The 18,654-nt window shown below is 38.3% G+C and overlaps 1 protein-coding gene across 1 annotated transcript in view; it reads right to left on the bottom strand.

Annotated features, from left to right (window-relative positions):
* LOC146002674 (transient receptor potential cation channel subfamily A member 1 homolog) overlaps positions 1-18,654 on the bottom strand; it is a 58,486-nt gene that overhangs the window by 22,329 nt on the left and 17,503 nt on the right. The window contains exon 3 of the mRNA XM_083140636.1: positions 9,248-9,426. Coding sequence (XP_082996762.1) covers positions 9,248-9,426 — 179 coding nt within the window. The remainder of the gene's footprint in view (positions 1-9,247; positions 9,427-18,654) is intronic.

Raw genomic sequence — 18,654 nt, 5'->3', positions numbered from 1 at the left:
GAGCAAATGTGAATCTCGTGTGGAATATGAAAATCCATGTTGCATGGATACGTGGAACAGGTTCGTACTATCCCTGATCCCATGTCAGAATGTATAAGTTCCTTTTTCTCTGGAACAGATAACGAATAACCAAACACTGGAACCAAGGAAGGCGACAAAAGTACTTTCATGCTTTCATCATGTTCCAAAGTTGTTTGCACGTAAATTGTGTGTTTATGTGCATCGTATCCTAAAGTTACATGTTGAGCAAGCACTTTTCGTTTTGGAGGAGGAATATTCGAAAGCAACAAAGAAATATTGGAATAAAATCCTTCTCGGACCACACTTTCACTGTAAAACACTTCGTCTCTGTTTTTAGGTTTATATTCATATATAATAATATTGTTATCTCCAGCTATATTATAGAAACTACATGTCATATGTACTTCAGCTACAGCAACGACCCACTTTTGATCCAATTCGATTGACTCACTCAACTTTGTACGAAAGTGAGCAATTGTGTTGTCTGGAAACAAGTCTAAACTTGCATTGGAGGGTAAAGTAAGATAGAAATCGTCTCGTGCCATAGTGTCAACTAACCTAAACTTGAGTAATATCAGAAATAAATACCCATGATCTCATGGCTCTGGGATACCCCCGCCAATGTACAAACGCCTTATTTCCTTTTCGTTTCAATATTTTTTCAATAATAAAAGGTCTATTTGGATCCAAGTTAATTTTCTGTAATTCAGGTTCGTAAAATATCCCTTCTATAATTTCTCCGTTCCAATCTTTGATTCTATACGTTGGGGGATCAGTACTTATTTGTTTGTCAACGACAAAAATTTCCTGTGTCCAATTAGGCAAATAACCTTTTTCGAATTTGAGCTTGTTTTTACTTATTCTTACATAATTACCAATATTAAATTTAAATTTGATATTTTCTTTTGGTTTAACGCGCAAGCGAGACCACACTTGCAAAGCATTATCAAAATTTACTTCTGCAGGCGCCATTTTTATGGATCTATGGTAAGAATGATTGTAGGATTTAACAATTTTAGCTAGAATATCAATATATTTGTAGGTATTATTTGCAGTGAAATGCTTATACAATTTTGATTTCATAGTACGTATAAATCTTTCGACCACGGCTGCTTTCATTTCAGAATTAACACTGTAATGTTGCACATTATACTTGTGAAACACTTTCTTCACATGAGCGTTGTAAAACTCTCTGCCTTTGTCTGTCTGACAATACACGGGAGGATATTCCAACATATTTATAATCTTTGTGATAGCCTTTGCCATAACCTCGCCTGATTTGTTTTTTACTGGGAGACAGTACGCTTGTCTTGAAAACACATCAATTGCACAAAGAATGTATCTAAAACTGTCGTTAAATCGAGCGATATTTTGCATGTCAGCTAAATCCATTTGAACAAGTTCAAGAGGAGCCGTAGCTTCGTAACGTTTACGAGGGAAAATTTTACGAGCAGGAACATGTAAGGTATACGCATCCTGTTCTGACAACCAGTTCTGAATTTGAGTTCTAGATTGTGTTGAAGCCTTAGATAATTTTTCACTATTAGAAAAAGAAGTAGGAAGTTTATGAGTATAGTACAAAGTTTTCAGATCCATATTACAAGTCTTCCCAAATCAATTCAGGTTTCCTTTTTCTTAAAGGGGGTGGAGGCGTGTGTGTAACAATATATTCGCGAGGGATGTTTAAAGAGTGAAGAATGCGTTCGAACTGATCTTTTCCTATTGGTTCCCTGCTTTTTTTACGTGGGCGTACAACTTCGTTAATCAAATCGACTATATTGGAATTTTGATATAATTTCCCATGCATGGTGACTGTTCCTTGAGAATCCCAGCTTATGTTCCGAGAAGCAAGCAATCTTTTCAATAACAATTCTGTCTTTTTCTGGAGTGTTTTAGGCACCGAAGCAATAATTTCTTCTTTGAGTGTGGCAGTTTGTGGAGGTTCTTTCCGCTCTGTATCTACATGTATTTCTTGTTCTTCTATCACGGGTAAATATATCTGACTGGGACTCGTATGTTGTAAGTATCTTCGAAGAGCCTGTTGGTATAATTTCCATTTTTCGGGTTCACTATAATCTTGCCTTGCCAATATAGCATGAATATCAGAATCTAACCGCGATTCGTGCATTTGTGAACGAGCGGCAGAAGCTTGCATTGCGGCTCCTGCTTCTTCAGGTACCAGTATCATTTTTTTTACACTCATTTGTTAAACAAGGCACTTCCTAAGGCTGCGATAATAGGGCCAATAAGAAAAGGTAGAAATCCAGCTCCTTTTTGTATAAGCAACTTTTTCTTCTTTTTAAGCGAAGTGCTCTTTGCAGCTAGCTTTCGTAGAGTGACTTTAAATTTTTGGAGCTTAGACTTTTGTACTTTTGAAAGTGGAACATTCCCTTTTATTGTATTGGCAGCACATTGACCGAGAACGCGTACTAGATCGGGGGACGCACGGTGCAACAATAGTTTACGCAGCTGAGGGTTGGATTTGCACAAAACTTTGAGCGCTGGAGCGTGTTGGTTCAGTTGTGAGGTCATTCTGAAGTACGCACCAGAAATGACTTGTTTGCGTGCTTTCCTGCCGCATATATAGTTAATTGTTCGTCTGGAAATATATGCGCCCTCATTCTTAATATTTCGGGACTCTGTTGTGTCATATCGAACATTAAATAGCTATGAGGTTTCTCTGTTGCATCTTCGAATGCTTGCAAAACACTTCTACTTTCGTCAGGTTTGAATTGTCGTGCCAAATAATGTATTTGTTGCTTATCTCGAGGGTTCTTGAAATACACAATGTAATGCGCGTTCAAGCTTATATCCCGCATCTTTGCACCTTTATGAAATAAATTTGTACAATAAATATAACACTCATGTTCTTGTGGTGAGAATACTTGGTAAAAATGTCTGCTACTGAAGAATCTTTTCCACTCTCGTTCATCAGATCGTCAATAATAATTAATCCTGGAGATTCAATATCCATATTTGCAATATCGGGTATTCCTTCAACAAACTGAATATTGGTGTCTTGACACAATTTAAGATTTGGTCTAACAGCACCATACGCCCAGAGTATCGATTTCGGTACTCGAGTAAACATTTCATTTTTATAAAATAGTAACTTATCCACAAATGTAGTCTTCCCGCTCTGAGAAGGGCCGCACACAATCATAGCAAACGGGTGACCAAAGCGAAAATCCATTGTAAAATGAGCTTTGTTCCAACGTGAGCGTTTATTTTATGTTATCTTGCTTGAACAGCAAACACAAAATGGCTGACCTATGCGATGTAGTCAGTATAGGTGCCAATATTTTCTCTGTTGACTCTATTCGGCGCTTAAAATGCATTTTGTCTACAAAATACGTATCCTTCCGACATTCACATTCCGGGGGGACATGAAATATAGTTTCTATGTTTATAGCAAAATGTACTTTTGACTTGTTCATTTTTCGTTTCAAAATAAAACTAATGCTTGTTACGTACATGCAGAACATTTTATCTTTACATCTCGTACGGTAAAAAAAGAGATGGGGAACATCTAAGTCTAAAATGTACTCGAAAATACTCTGACAGAAGGTTGACGGTTATCTGAGATCGAAATTTTCAAGCTTTCTCTCATGCATAAAGTGGCTCTAGGACCCACCAAGCCTCAATAAAAATGGAAACATGCAGTAAAAGCCCTTGGAGAGTTGTGGCGATCACATCATATGAAAAACATGCAAGAACAAGAATATATGGAACCCTACTCATATATTTAGGAAACTTTACCTACCCTAACAGTAAGAAAATACCTAGGAAACTCTAAAATAAGCAAACTTTCCTACGAACCAAACCAAAAATAGCGTAGTGGAAGTCAATAAACCCTAACAACAACAACAAGATTCAACAACTACATCAAAACAAAAACAATAATAATAATAATAATAATAATACTAATAATAATAGTAATAATAAAGTTTGTGGGTACAGTTTTACTTAAAAGTACTTCTTCCTTAGTGATAGAGAAATTTTTTAAATAAAGAACAAAACTCAAAGTTAAGAATTAAAAAATATAAGATACAAAAGGCAATAAATATAAAAATTAATAAAAGAAGTTGAAAAAATTATCTTTGCAAGTCTAAACTGGAATAAACACTCCTGCCAGAATAGAAGAAATTGTGATATTAGAGTAAAAAATGGAAATAAACTTTTAAAATATCAAGTTAAAAGTTGAAAAATGTCTTTGTGAGTCCAAAATTTAATAAAAAATGTTGCCTGAATACAAGAAATTGTGATATTAGAGTTAAAAATAAACCTAAACTTCAACTAAAGTTGAAGAAACACAGTTTGTGTGTCTAAATTGCCATGCGAACTCTTGCTTGAATCGTTCAAATAGCGTTTTCTGAGTAAAAATACACAAAAATGCGAAATATTGTCTCTAACAGTAAAAACATCTGGTCAATTTTACATGAATCCTGATGTTTATAACCCAATAATCAAATGGGCTGTGGTTCGCAACCCAGAAATAAGGGCAAATAGTGGATGCCATCCACTTTAACTTGTAGATACTGGAACTGAATGTTCCTAGTTCAGCCAAATTCCTTACGGTTTTGGTCAAATAGTCTTTGCAATGTTACGAAAGGCGGCAGAAATACCGCGTAGATTACTTCCACCAAATAAAATTGGAACCTCAAAGAAAATCAATACTCGTGTGTAAAAATTTGGCGACACTTGACTTCCATTCAACTTCGGAAGAACACCAAACGAAGGGGGCCGTAACAATGGCGACCCTTTCTTCCCCCTCACATGTCCATGAACGCGCGCGGTTTGAGGGTGCCGATCAATGCAACCACATAACAGGTTCTTCCGTAACAGGTTAATATTAATAACATGGATTCCGCTCGCATACTTCGTTTGCATATAGAATACATCGTTCAATTTCTTCGCCTTTAAAGCGAACATGTGTTATAATATCTTCTACCTCCGATCGAACGCGTCGACATCGGTTGAATTCGGGTAAATCTGGATCCTTAATTATACCAAATATAACTCACCACCGACGCAAAAATGGCCGGACGTGACGCCTTACAATAGCCCGAAAATGTGTTTTGTACATTAATGGAAAAACCATTAATTCCAAGTTCCCACGTGTGCATAAAGCACCCTGACTCATATCCGGCAGAAACGCATATATAATATATAACAATAGTGTTAGAATAGTCCGAAAACGAACTCCACAATAGTGTATTTTGTACCTTAATGGAAAAACCATTAATTCCAAACTCCAACGTCTGTATAAATCATCTGTGACTCATATCCGGCAGAAACGCATATATAATATACAACAAAAGGTTAGCTTAGGTCAAAAACGGAATACATAATAGTGTCTTTTGTGCACTAATGGAAAACCATTAATTTCAAACTCACACGTGTGCATGAGTCATCGATGACTCATCTCCTCCTCCACCCCCGACACGTGTCGCCACGTGGCGCTAGATTAATTAACAATAGCATCACCCTCGATACTGAATTAAAAAAACATTAATCATAATTAAAAATGACAGATAATCGATGAAAACAGCTCTAAAGTATTATCACTACTACTTAAGTTTTAGAAATATTCCGTTGCGTTCATTGTCCACGCCTTGTGAAACGGAATGATTCAGTTTGGAATTAACGATGCGGGGAGGAGAAATGTTAAATAACAAAATCTCCATTTCAACGAACCGAGAAGTGGAGAAAAATTGGATAATTCTTATAAATATGAAAATTACATCCATGCTTTTAGCGTTATAATGGCAGGCAAAATCAAAGATCTTACGTAGCAGATTTTATCTCTTGCTCTGAACTCAGCCAAAAGGCATTTCGCATCGATCTAATACATTCTGCAATTAATTTTAAAATATTTTTGAATGTTTCATGTCGATAATTTGATCAATGCATCAATTCTTGACGCTGAGACGATATTTTCTACAAATACCTCATCTCTCCTCTCGTCTCCTTTCTCTTCTCTCCTTCTCCTTCTTCTCCTCTGCTTATATGGCATATCGCCTTCCCTCCTGTTCTCGCTTCTTGTCTCCATCCCATTCTTCTCCATTCCTCTTATCTCCTCTCCTGTCTTAGATTTCCGACTCCACTGCACTCTTCTCCTCTTCTTTTCGTTCTTCTCATGTTCTCTCTTTTACTCTACTCTCAACTCCCCTCTTCTCGTCTCCTCCTCTCCTCTCAAACCTTCTCTTCTCCTCTCCTCTCCTCTCATCTCTTTCCCTCCTCTCTTCTCCTCTTTTCTCTATTTTCCTCATCTCTCCTCGCATCTTTTCCCTTTCTCATCATACTTCTCCTATCCACATCTGTCCTATCTTACCTTCCCTCCTTTGCTTTTCCTCTTCCCCTTTCGCTCTATGTTTTCTCCTCTCATTTGTTGTCCCTTTTCGTTTCCTCTCTCATCTTTTCCTTTGTGTAGACTCATCAGCGATGAAATACTAGAAAATCGATTTTCTTTCTTTCAGAAAGTATTTCTTATTTGCGACAAATGTAATACTGATGTTTTTTTTTAGACTTTTATACAATAATACTTGGTTTTATTCCTTTCGCATATTTCATAAATATCTATTGTGCATATGGCAACCCTGAAATTGAGCCTAACTCTACAAGCAACCCACCAGTGCCTTGCGTAATTTGGGTTGCCTAGTTTAAAATGTCGTTGTCCTAAAACTTTTGAGAGACACTGTACAATACCGGGGGCTGTGACGATCCCGTGTATTCGCACAATATGATTACATGTGTATTATTTTTTTTTATTTCATATTAGACAAACCACTTTCTGTTAACAGTTAACAAATTGTATAATAATTACTTTGTACAACGTTAATTATGTTTTATGTTATTCACTTGCGCTAAACGTTGCATAAATTATGTAAGATTGGGAATTCTGACGTTGCTCCGTAGCAAAGAAAATCAATAGTTATTGTGTAGCTGTGCATTTAACGAAACCGGAATACAGATAATAGTGAACTGCATCTTGGTTAGTTATTTTACTAATATATAAACCCACAGAAGTTGCATCTTTACCTTCATGTTATACAGGATAATTCAAAATGAATGGTGCAACTTTACACATATATTATGACGTTACTATTTATGATAGAAAATCAGACAATAGAAAAACTCTGGAGGTTTACTCACATGACTCACATTATGAAGATTCAACATGGGAACCACGTGTAATGTGGAAAAGGTCCAAACGATAATCAAGTACTTGCTATGCACGAGACAGCAAGTCGTTGTCAACTGTTTCGAAGGCACTAACAATTCGCAGTTCTAACTTTCGCAAATCTTTCGAAAGGGTGAAACATATGCATTGCTACCGAAAAGCATGCGGAAATCTCTTGGCGCCATTGTGATTGATTGATTTAGTTTATTTTACTTCGCGTTTTGTGCCTCCTGGCTAATTTGCAAAGATGAGGATGAGTGATGAAAATGATAAATGGACATTCACAAACAACCAAGCCCGAGCGGGATTCGAACCCGAGACCCTTGGCGTCGCAGCGCGATGTGCTAACCACTCGGCTACAGGGTCAGGCGCACCATTGTGATTGAAACAGTTCTCGATAGCTCCAACACACAATACGCCTTTTACTGGTCACTAGCCATTTTGCGTCATTGGCGATCCTGGTGGAGGATCGGCTAAGCAGACTAAGCCCCCTAAGTGGGAATAAAAACTTCCAGAGTTCTTCTTTATATTGATACCTTGTCTAATTTTCTATCATGAATAGTAACGTCATAATAACTGTCTACAGTTGCACCATTCATTTTGAATTACCCTGTATATCGAAATATTCATGAACTAATTAGAATCGTGCAAAATGATTAACAAGTGATCGTTACGGAATAAGGCAGGGTTGCGAAAGGTCCATAGACCCATAAATTCTAATGGGTTCTATTGGGTTCCGCTACGGGAGCGGAACCTTTTTCCTCGCACAATTTAAATTCGGTCCAAGTTGCCTATTGTTTCATTGAAAAAGGTTTACTGGACCTTATTTTAATTGTTCCTGAAAAAAAGTTCCTGGACCGTATTTAAATAGATGTGGGAAAAAGGTTCCTGGACCGAATTGAAATTCATTCTGGAAAAAAGATTCCTGGACCGAATTTAAATTGATCCGGAAAAAATGTTCCTGGACCCAATTGAAATGCTTTAAATATGAAAAGGTTATACACTGTCTGGAACTCATTCAAGTTTGCTGATTTTCTCTCCCAGTCCGGGATTGAATTTATTTACAATTGCTGGACCAGGCTTGACCGATCAAAGTTGCCTTCTAAAACTGTCCGCGAGTACGTTTTACATTAGAATGTCACACTGCGGTTGTAGAAAACGTAGCGCAGGGAATAAATCAAAACGCTATTCTTCTCTCGTGGGCCACGTTCAAAAACTCCCTTGTCGAAGAGTTACTGTACGTAACGCAATGTACTATATTAGTGTGGCGTCACATTGAGTTCACACAAACCCGTCACGTGTTGTTCTGGCATCCGATCCAGGAACCGCAGCCAATAGGAGCCGTTGATGAGGTAACGTGAGGCTGCTGTGTTCCCAACAGATATCACAACAGGTACGGGCAGTGCTGCTACAACCAAGTGAAGGAACGCGCGCGAGAGAATGGGGCTACATGGAGAAGGAAAACGTGACTGCATCGTTTGCGTTTCGCCCATTTCTACCTTTAATCTCGAGACAGCCAGCACCTGGATTAGTCTTTCATGCTCACAAGTGGATAATAGTTTATCGTCAGGTCCGTATTCGATAGAAGTTGCGTATTGTTTCATTTCAATACGGAACTTGAACCCTATAAACTGATTCGAAAAAATGTTCCTGGACCGTATTGAAATTGACCCTGGAATAAAGGTTCCTGGACCGAATTTAAATTGGTTAGGAAAAATGTTCCCGGACCGTAATTAAATTCATCCGGAAAAAAGGTTCCCGGACCGTATTTAAATTGATCGGGAAAAAAAGTTCCTGGACCGAATTGAAATACCTTACAGATAAAAAGGTTCTTTACGGTCCAGAAGCCATTTACGCTTGCTGATTTTCTCTACTGGACCGGAATTGAATTTATTTAAAATTCCTGGACCTTTAACAACCCTGGTATAAGGTCCTGTAACCATCTAGGGCCAGCCAGCCCTGTTGACAGATGACAAGAATTCGAGTCGACACTCCTCAGAGCCCAATATACGGTAAATAGTAAGAATATTATGTTCGTTTTACCTTTCTTCGTTGTCCTGATCATGGTTTATCGTCCCCAGCCAGCCCATTGGGGTCCTTCCCCTGGCGTCCTTTAGATGTACGTCACCACCTTCAGCCAATAAGCGCTCGACACATTCTAGGTCAACGACCTGAACAGCGGTATGTAATGCGGTGTGATCTTGTGGTAAAGCACACAGCGGCTGCAAGACATGAAAAAGTTACAATTATTAATATTTATGTATAATTTGCGCAGAAGAAAAGGCTACAATGTATTTACGTTTCTATAACATTTCACCATTATCCATGTAAATGTCATACAGGATTTGCAATTTGCACTAAGAACAGTTCTCTAGATACCAACAGATGGAACCTACAACAAACAACACACTGAATTACACGGTCAAGGAAGTGATGTCAGGGCACACGTTTGTTACGCGCTCACATAAATTATAAAATTGAATGTTTAATGTGCTAATGTAAAAAGAAATACTTGTTCTATTCTATGACGTCATAATTTGACTCAAATTTGTAGTCTGCTGCAATGGTTATTGACTAACCTTGAGATATTTAAGTGTTGGTTGCTTGCTAGATGATGTGATTTATTGATTTTGAATTATGCAAGAAACAATTTATGGTTGTGGGCAATGCATATAGATGGATATGGATAGCCGATTTTACAACTAAAGACCCATGGTTTTATTTGTACACACTTCCACGGCAGGTCATAGTATTCATCAATAGATTAAGGACGGGACAACATCGGGAGATGCGGCGATGACAAAGCAAAATAATAAAGATATTGCTTTTTAAATATTTTAGGGAAGAAGAAAAAATAAATCAGAATATTCGCATATTTGAGCGAAATTAGTCAAGTAACATCACTAAACAGCTAGAAATACGCAAGAGATTCGTTAAGTTTAGCGCATCGAAAGGAGAGCCCAGTTCTACACTCCCTCCCCCCGTGCCCGACCGTCCCGCTGCGTTTCCGTTGTGTGCAATGGTGTCAGGCGGGCCAGCTCATCGCAGCAGGTCTGCGAATCCAAGGCCCTTCTACAGATTTTCCCCCGCTTTTGAAGGTCTGGTCATAAGATACCTTTTTTTTCAGCCTCCTTGTTTACAAACACGGCAGGGTTTCTGTGACATCAAGATGAAACTTCTCAGAATGTTCAGCACTGTAAATCATGCAACGCCCTTGTTTTTAAGAGACAAAAAAACATATTGAAGAGCATCGCAACGCAACTTACACAGAATACATGATGAAAGTAATGGTGCATAGAAAAATACGGTAAGCAAAAGCATAAATTTCCCCACGGTTAGTGCTAGAAAGAACTGAAAACAGCAGTTCTGTATCCATTCTATTTTCTTCATAGTATTTTCTCTTTTAATTTTTTTGGATCCTGAGGTTCAACTATCGATTTTTGGAGGGGGGATTTTCTTGGTTTACAAAACACGAAGTACTTCCTGATGTTTTGTGTTTACTATGCCTACAAATGACAAGATTGATCAAGATTTTTGTTCTCGAGGTGATAGACATACTTACTCTCAAACAGAACCTTTTCCCTAACATATCTTACTTTCACACCAGGGATGGCCAATAACATCAGCATTCCGGAAAATCTAAATATCTCGATTCAAAAATTCTACTACCCGGATTTCGGAAGCAATCCCAATTTCGTAGAGAGGAGTTTAACAATTATTCCATTTTTTTTCAATAGATTTAGCCATCTTTACTTCACATGTCATGTAAGAACACTGTTATCATCATTATTAATGTAGGAATGCCTCCTCCCCTTCCCCTTCCAGGGTTGAAAATTGACCCTGAAGTTTGGCAAGTCTTGCGATGACTACGTAAAAATGCCACGCTTCGCCACTGCGGGACACGTGCGTACACCAGCACACTTAGCAAAAATACATATTGCAACTCATCAAAATTACAAATATGGTAATGAAAATCCTGATGCGCAACATTTAGAAGAGAAGGTCTAAATATGGGCGAAGGTTTAAATATGGGTTTTGGAGTTATCAGCGCTCCCGGGTGCTGCAGCCTGGCAGAGGCTATTGGAACTGGTTATCTGTCAAGGACAAAGGTTGCCACGCCAAATCTCAAGAGTAAGTGGTGGTTAGTTTCAGCCTTGGACGCTGCTATAGAATTGCGACCTCCGAAAACTTTTTGCAGGTATGTTTTAACTCAGCGTTTTCTGAATTCTCATCTGCTTTGTATAAGTTATGATATTAGCGGTACATAAAACAAATGTGGGCTTTTATAATGCGATGATTTGTTTGTGAAATATGCACCACAGAGAGCGAAAATAAATTGAAAAAGAAAAATAGTGTTATGGTCTAAATATGGGCTATGACATGACGTCTAATATTGAGATCACATTTTCAACAAATATTTGGATGTGTTTCTTAATTATAATTTTTGCCATTCCGTGTGATTTTCAAAACAACAGATTATTCATAAATATGAATTTTATGATGTTTTAGCGATAATGACTGTTTTTTTTATTGTAATTGCTTTTGTGACATTGCTACTAGTAGCCCATATTTAGACCACATTGTTGAAATACACCATTTTTCCATTTTTTGGAAATTGCTTTTTTAAAAAAAGAATGGAGACCTTCTATACTTTAGCACGCTATTACATTTAAGTACATATTTCATAGATATGCATTTTAAAGGCAGGTGCTTGATATATTATTTTTTTCCTCCGAAAATGACAACATAAAAAGGGGGGCCCATATTTAGACCTTTTCCTCTATTCTTAGAATGTCCAATTTTCTCACAGCACTCTCTTCCCTTCTATCAGAATTATCTCCTCCACTAATATGGCTTCCGTACAAATATACACGAAAATGTAGGCTTGAAATATAAAATGATTTTATAATGTAACAGCGCAAGGATAAAAGTCATTTATTTATATAATCGATTTATGTTTGTGGTACTGGTGAACTTGAGTGACAATCAACAGACTTCTGAACAAAAACAACAGAAACGCTGACCAAAGTCAACAGTATATTATTGACAGGGTCATATAAAAGAAGAAGAAGAATAATTATTATTGATTTTCACAGGTGATGTAAGTTAATTTTAAAATGAATGTTTTAATTAGTGTTCTCGAGCAATAATTTCATGATTAATAATACAATTTTAACTCGAGCAGGATTTTTACTTGTGAATGCGGTGGTGTGAAATTAAGTTCAGCGGAAGTTTTATGGAATCCTGACTGAGTAAATTATGATATTGTTTATTAAAAAAATAACCTTAAGTGCTTCCCTTGTCTGAGGTGGCTTCAATCTACGCTGAAACGTTTTGTGTTCTCCGAAAAGGAATAATAGTAAATATATCAAGTGAGCTTAATCGAGAACATGATACGTTGCTCACACCGCGTATTTTTGCGATTTCTAGCCAAAGTTGCTGAGTTCAGGTACTATTATACAGTGCGTCCAGTTCCTTGCGAGAAGTGTGGCGGGCGGCGCTAGCGCAGATGCCGACATTTTCGACCAGTAACGTCCCGCTTATTTTTATGGACATATCTTTAGCATGCAGATATTTATATTAATATTGCAAAACGAGCACTAACCTGTGTTATAAGAGTTGTTGAAAGTGATGTCCACCTACATTCACACATCCCTGGCATCGTTTGATGAAATTTTGATTCACACGCAAAATTTCTTCTTCCGTAATTCTTCCAAGTTCTGCCGTTATATTGTCTTTTAGTTCGTCAATACTATGAGGGTTATTTCGGTAGACTCTATATTTTTTAAGGTTAAGGTTCTCCACAAATAAGCATTTCGTTGAGTTTTTCTTCGGTTAGAATCCGTCGTTTTTGCTTAGGGGTTCTAAAATTTAATGATGCAGTTTCTCGTAATGCAAGTACAAGACGTCTAACATTATCTTTACCTGTAAGTGAAGTGTCAGGGAATTTCTGTGCAAATTGCCTACACACGTCTCGACACGAGTCTGTTTCACGTAAGTGTCATACATAAAAATTCTTTGTTCTAACGTGAACTTTGCGGCTGGCATTTCAATCGTCTCACTTCCACACAACACACACACACACTGCAATTACACAAAGAAGTAGCACGGCAAGTAACCAAAAACCACACTCTTTCACACAGTACGAAATTAACACACTCTTGGTTCAAGGTCTGTTCCTCAATCCATTCGCAGCTCTGTCCAGGGCACCTGTAGTCGCGAAGGAAGAACAACTGAAGCTCGGAGCTTTCGGATTGCAAACTGATTGTTCCACCTAACTGCAGAGGAGGGCCGCGCATATCGGCAGAAGAGGAGGAGGAAAATCGAGTGGTGAAAGCGCAGTGTTGCCAACCGTCCTGACCTTAGTCCGTACGCTAAATGCACGACGTCAAAATTTTCTCTTCCAGTTTTATCCCTAATATTTCCCTAAGAAAGTCTTAAACCAATCGTACGGATCTGAAGACTAAAATACGGTCCGTTTGCCATGTGCGTTCGGTATTATCCTTTTCAAAAGTTTGCAACGCTGCATAGCGAAGGAGGAAATCGGGTAACTCCCGTCGCCCATTTCACAATCCCGTTTCTCTCACTGTTCATTGGTGGAGCCGTTTCGCGTCACTACTTGCGCAGAGACTTTTTCTCGTTTGCCTGGTCTACAGTTAGCTGGTAACAGGAACGTCGGAACCAGGGGGCAGGGGGCAACTTGCCCCTCCCCCCCAGTCGCGCCCTGAAAAAGGAGACTATATTTCTCTAACTTATTTTTGATTCTGAAGAAATTTTGAGAAAATGTTTTGCACTCGTTAAATGAACCTGGACTCAAGTTTCTGCTAACAGCAAGAACAGGAAGTATGTGACTGACAGATTCCTAAGCAGATTACGAAATGGCAGTTTGGTCTCTACAAATAAGGGGAACGTGAATTGTCTCCCCCCCCTATTTTCCCCCTAGGAATTTGCTACTTCTGTTTAGAGTTCCACCAGGTTTTGTACAGGTGCGCTCACTTGTAACAATACTCCGGGAAGGGTGGGGGGCAGAGGTCGGTGCACTAAGATAACTGCAGTTCCTAAATAGATACTACCTGACACATTTCTGCGAAACAGGTGTCGTGGAGGAACCAAATGTCCTTTGACGAATTCCTGGCCTCCCTCTCTCTGCATGCCTCGTGTCCGCAACCTCTTTGGAGGGAGAATATGAAGGTTAAGTAAAAGCAGATGCGCGTTTCGCACGGTTTGTCTAGAACTTTTCAGTTGAAGTCTGGTGTTGGGTTTGGCCAGTTACGGTTAGTTATCTATGGTGAATCGCCCCGGTGCATCGAAACAGTGCGTCCGTCGGTCGACCACCACGTCGTATCATTAGCTATTAATATGTCAAATTTTGATTACAAAAAGGTGGTTGAAGGGGAAGAGTGGAAGAACCAGAGGTCTTTTTTGAGGTAAGCACAAAGCAGTAGAATACAATTTTCCTTGGTCATTTACATGAGAGGAAGAGATTGTAGTAAAACCGTCAAAATTAAAAACTTAACAACAAGGTGTTCGAGTTCCGGGGAAGCAAACACATGATTCCTTCATTCATGATTATCATCATCGTATCCTTCAGTCATTGCACAAACTTCACTAACAAGATCTATAGTAATCGCTTCTGTGTGAACTTAAGACATTTAAAACGGAGTGTAAAAATGTAATCGCACGATGCCCTGCAACACATCGCACCGGCTGGAGGAAGGAGGGGTGGGGATCTCGCCAGAGGTTCAGCGCTTCAGAGTATTCCGCGCCAGATAAAAATAATTGGTTGTGCCCAGTTTATTGATGGTTTATATGACCTTGGCTTGGTGGTTCCAATAAAGCAACTATTTTTTTTTATAAATTCATGGGTTATTTTGACATACTTAGAAGTATCCAAAATTATTTAAATCATATTGTAAACAAGTACTAAATTCAAATTGTGTATTTCAATCAACTATAGTTCATATGCAACATTCGTTTAATTATAGAGTGAAGTCAGGAAGTGGAAATGTTATTTTATTATGAAACAATATAAATTCGCCCCAGCATCAAAATTCAATGAAAAGTAAACCAAAAGGAAATATGGTAAAGAATGTTATTGTATATGATTAAAATTTGCCACATTCATACACACAGAGTTTTGTAATTAAATATAATGAACGTCGAACCATGAAAAGAAACACCAAGTTACAAGCTCACATAATTCTTGGTTTTAACCTTCAACATGTTCTGCTTATTGCTCTTCGGTAGTAGCACGAAATTGTGATTTTGTAGAACACCTGTACTTCAGACTAAAGAACAAAAATCTTTGATTTTTTCAGACTTCTGAAATATTGTGGTTGTAGGTTTTGGTTGTATATTTTATGCCCCCACCTAGGGCTGGCCCTGGAAGGAGTTAAGATTTGCTTTACCAGCCTTTCCAAGAACCACGTGGCTATTAGAAATTTTCAAAAAGGAACATAGTTTTTAAGGATTGTATCATCCTTTAACTGTTTATTTGGAATAATTTAGTGACGATTCCGAGAACAACTAATATTACAAAAACTGGCTGTTTACCGTCGATAGCGTAGTGGTTAATGCAGCCGTCTTATCATTAAAGAGTCAGGGTTCGATTCCTATGGAGAGGGGACAATTTCACCGCTTCGGAACTACCCAGCTCCAAATAATATGTAATGTTGATTACAATCTACAATATCTGTAAGTGACATTCTTGAAAATCCATGACAGTTTCGAAAAGTTTTTTCTAACGTCACGTATTTATAAAATCAGATTAACCGCAAAGGCGACTGAAACCAGTAACTCTCCAAAATAGGAACGAGGAGGTAGGCGACGAACGAGACACTTTTGTGGGTGGAGATTCCAATTTTATATAGCCTTATATTCCTAAATATCACATGCAAATTTCTCTTTTGCGGACGAAAGTTCAATAAACTACCAGGTTATTTTTACTACTGGAGTCTTCACTGTTAAAAAAAACCGGCAATGAAACAGGAGAGAAATGTCGCGTCTATTAATTATTAGAGGTGCAACATCAACGTAAAATATAAGTGAACAGTCTAACATCTTTAATCATCTGAAAGCCATCGGCAGCAATTTAGAACGATTGTACCCATATGGAATCTTACAACCTGCCACTCATGGAAGCATATACAATACCTGCAAGGTAAAATGCTATTCACATGCCTGCCAGTTACATTATCCCCTCTTCTACATGGAATATCAATGCAAAATTGAAACCAGACATTTCTTTATAATTTTAGTTCTTGCGTTTATGATTCGCAAACATTACATAACAGTAATTCCACTTCACATTTCTTGATTTTAAGTAGAATCGATAAGAAAGTTCCTTAACTTCAAACAGTATAGCCCTCATGAATTTCGAGCTTTGAAAATGCATTCTTTTTTATAAATGATTTGAACATTTAAATGGCCTGTATACATAGCAAAGTGCTTGTAAGGAACATGCTTTTAAAGCCTGAAAGCAAGAATTTGACTTCCCTTGAGCTTGCATCTGATTGAAATCGGGGAGGGGAGGTTTCAGGTTCGGATCCTGTGCCATGCATGAGTGTGTTATTGTTGTTGTAGCGTTATCAACTTAATTTAATCATTATTCATTCTCAATATCGCGATTTCAAGAAATGAAAATGTGGCAAACAATTTGAATAAAAATGTAAGTTTCCCTGCATGTCGTCCACGGTAAATAAATAGGCTTTTGAGAGCTAGCTCCATTCTTATCATCAGCCCCGAAAACTTGATAACATCCCCACAACGTTATCTCGAGATAATCAACATCATTCAGCAGCATAGAACTTCAAGACGTATTTTACGGAATACTTTTCTTTGTACCGGATATCCCCTAAAATTTCTTTCTTGATTTTAATATGATAATCGAGACTAATGCTACAGTATAAATTTGAATATTACAGTACTTCTCACTGGCAAGTTCTTTCACCTGCTGTTGAACCAGGGACCATTTAATTACGAGGTGATATCTGTAGGGCTCCCAAAGGGAAGTTCAAAGGTCACTTGACCGCTTTACAAGGAAAATTTACGGCTTACTTTTCGCAAGAAGAATCTGGTCCCACAGCCATTATAATCCTCTGTGAGGTTATGTGTTGTCCTTACGTGTGCTGAATGCTCCTTTTACATCCTCAGCTTTTAGCAAAGTTTTGGAGATTTTAAGAAAGTTTTATGGGTTTTTGTCTGGGTAGGGAGTTCATCTCCAATCGCCTATGTATGTAGCGATGTATGTAGGAAAATAGATTGTAAAAGTTGGCTGGTACGGAGTTTAAGCGGGACGTTAGTGATCGAAAATGTCGGCATCTCCGCTTGCGCCGCCCGCCACACTTCTCCCGATCTCTCGGCCTCGCAAGGAACTGGACGCACGGCATATGTTCTAAAACTGTTGATGAATATCTTTCACTTTCTTCGAAACAGTATTGACTTATTGAGTGCTTTAGTTCATTCTGTTCTTATGATATGACGACTTTGCAAGTTCCATTGAATTTAAATTGTCGTGAGGCTCATGGTTGTTTAGATTGTAAACCTATGTTTTCTAGCGAAACTATAAAGTATCCAAAAAAAACTGCAGTGCGAGGTTCAGATATTAATGTAGATAAGGATATCGGAAATGGAACTTGTGTGTGTTGTAAGTTTTTATATAAAGAGTCTCTGTGTTGTTGCCTTAAGGGACATTCAAAAAATAAATGTTTGAGTGTTTGGTTAGCTTGTACGCACTGACAGGAAGTTGATGGCACAATCTTTAAACGAGCCGAATGTTGGTTTACTAATACATGGACTGTACGCATCATTGGCGGTCCCTCCATGGAACAGAGGGAACAGGCTGTTCCCTCCTACTTATCGCCCATTGAAGCTATTTAAATTATCTATATTAACATAATAAGAACACTTCTTTCTCCCGAAATCAACATTTCCAAAAGTAACGCCGAAGATAAACATTCACCGTGACTGGGCATTTGTTTACTTCACCTACCCTCGTCGTTCATCCCTCTACGGCCTGATGCCGAGTATTTCCGACCACGCGCGAAGGTAAATGATCCTCACCACGGAAGCTGAACTCTCTAGCTGTTCCCTGCGAGAGACATAGCGAATTCCTTTTCCTTCGAATTCTTGCTACGTGCTAAAGTTTAATTGTGTCGTAGTGATAGTTTTGAGTGTATTAAGTCCATATTTTCCTAATTTCATTGCAAAATTGCGTCTGTCATTCATAACGAACTGGAAAAATGTTCTATAGTCTAAGCGTCTGCTAAATGCTTTGGCTAAACGCTGGGAAATAGCTTCCGAGGGAACAGTTCGCATCCATCTGTTCCACCAGCCCCAAGCCAAGGCTCAAGACGCAGCAGCGGCAGGACAAGAAAGCGAATGTTGCGAGCGTAGGGTTGCGAATGTTGTATGATCGACCGGCTGAAGACGAAGACGAAAGCTTTTAGTTC

This window comes from Lepisma saccharinum, chromosome 18 (genome assembly GCF_977018435.1).
Source record: "Lepisma saccharinum chromosome 18, izLepSacc3.1, whole genome shotgun sequence".
Taxonomy (NCBI): domain Eukaryota; kingdom Metazoa; phylum Arthropoda; class Insecta; order Zygentoma; family Lepismatidae; genus Lepisma; species Lepisma saccharinum.
The sequence above is the reverse complement of the archived record's forward strand: the minus strand, read 5'-3'. Positions and strand labels throughout refer to the sequence as shown.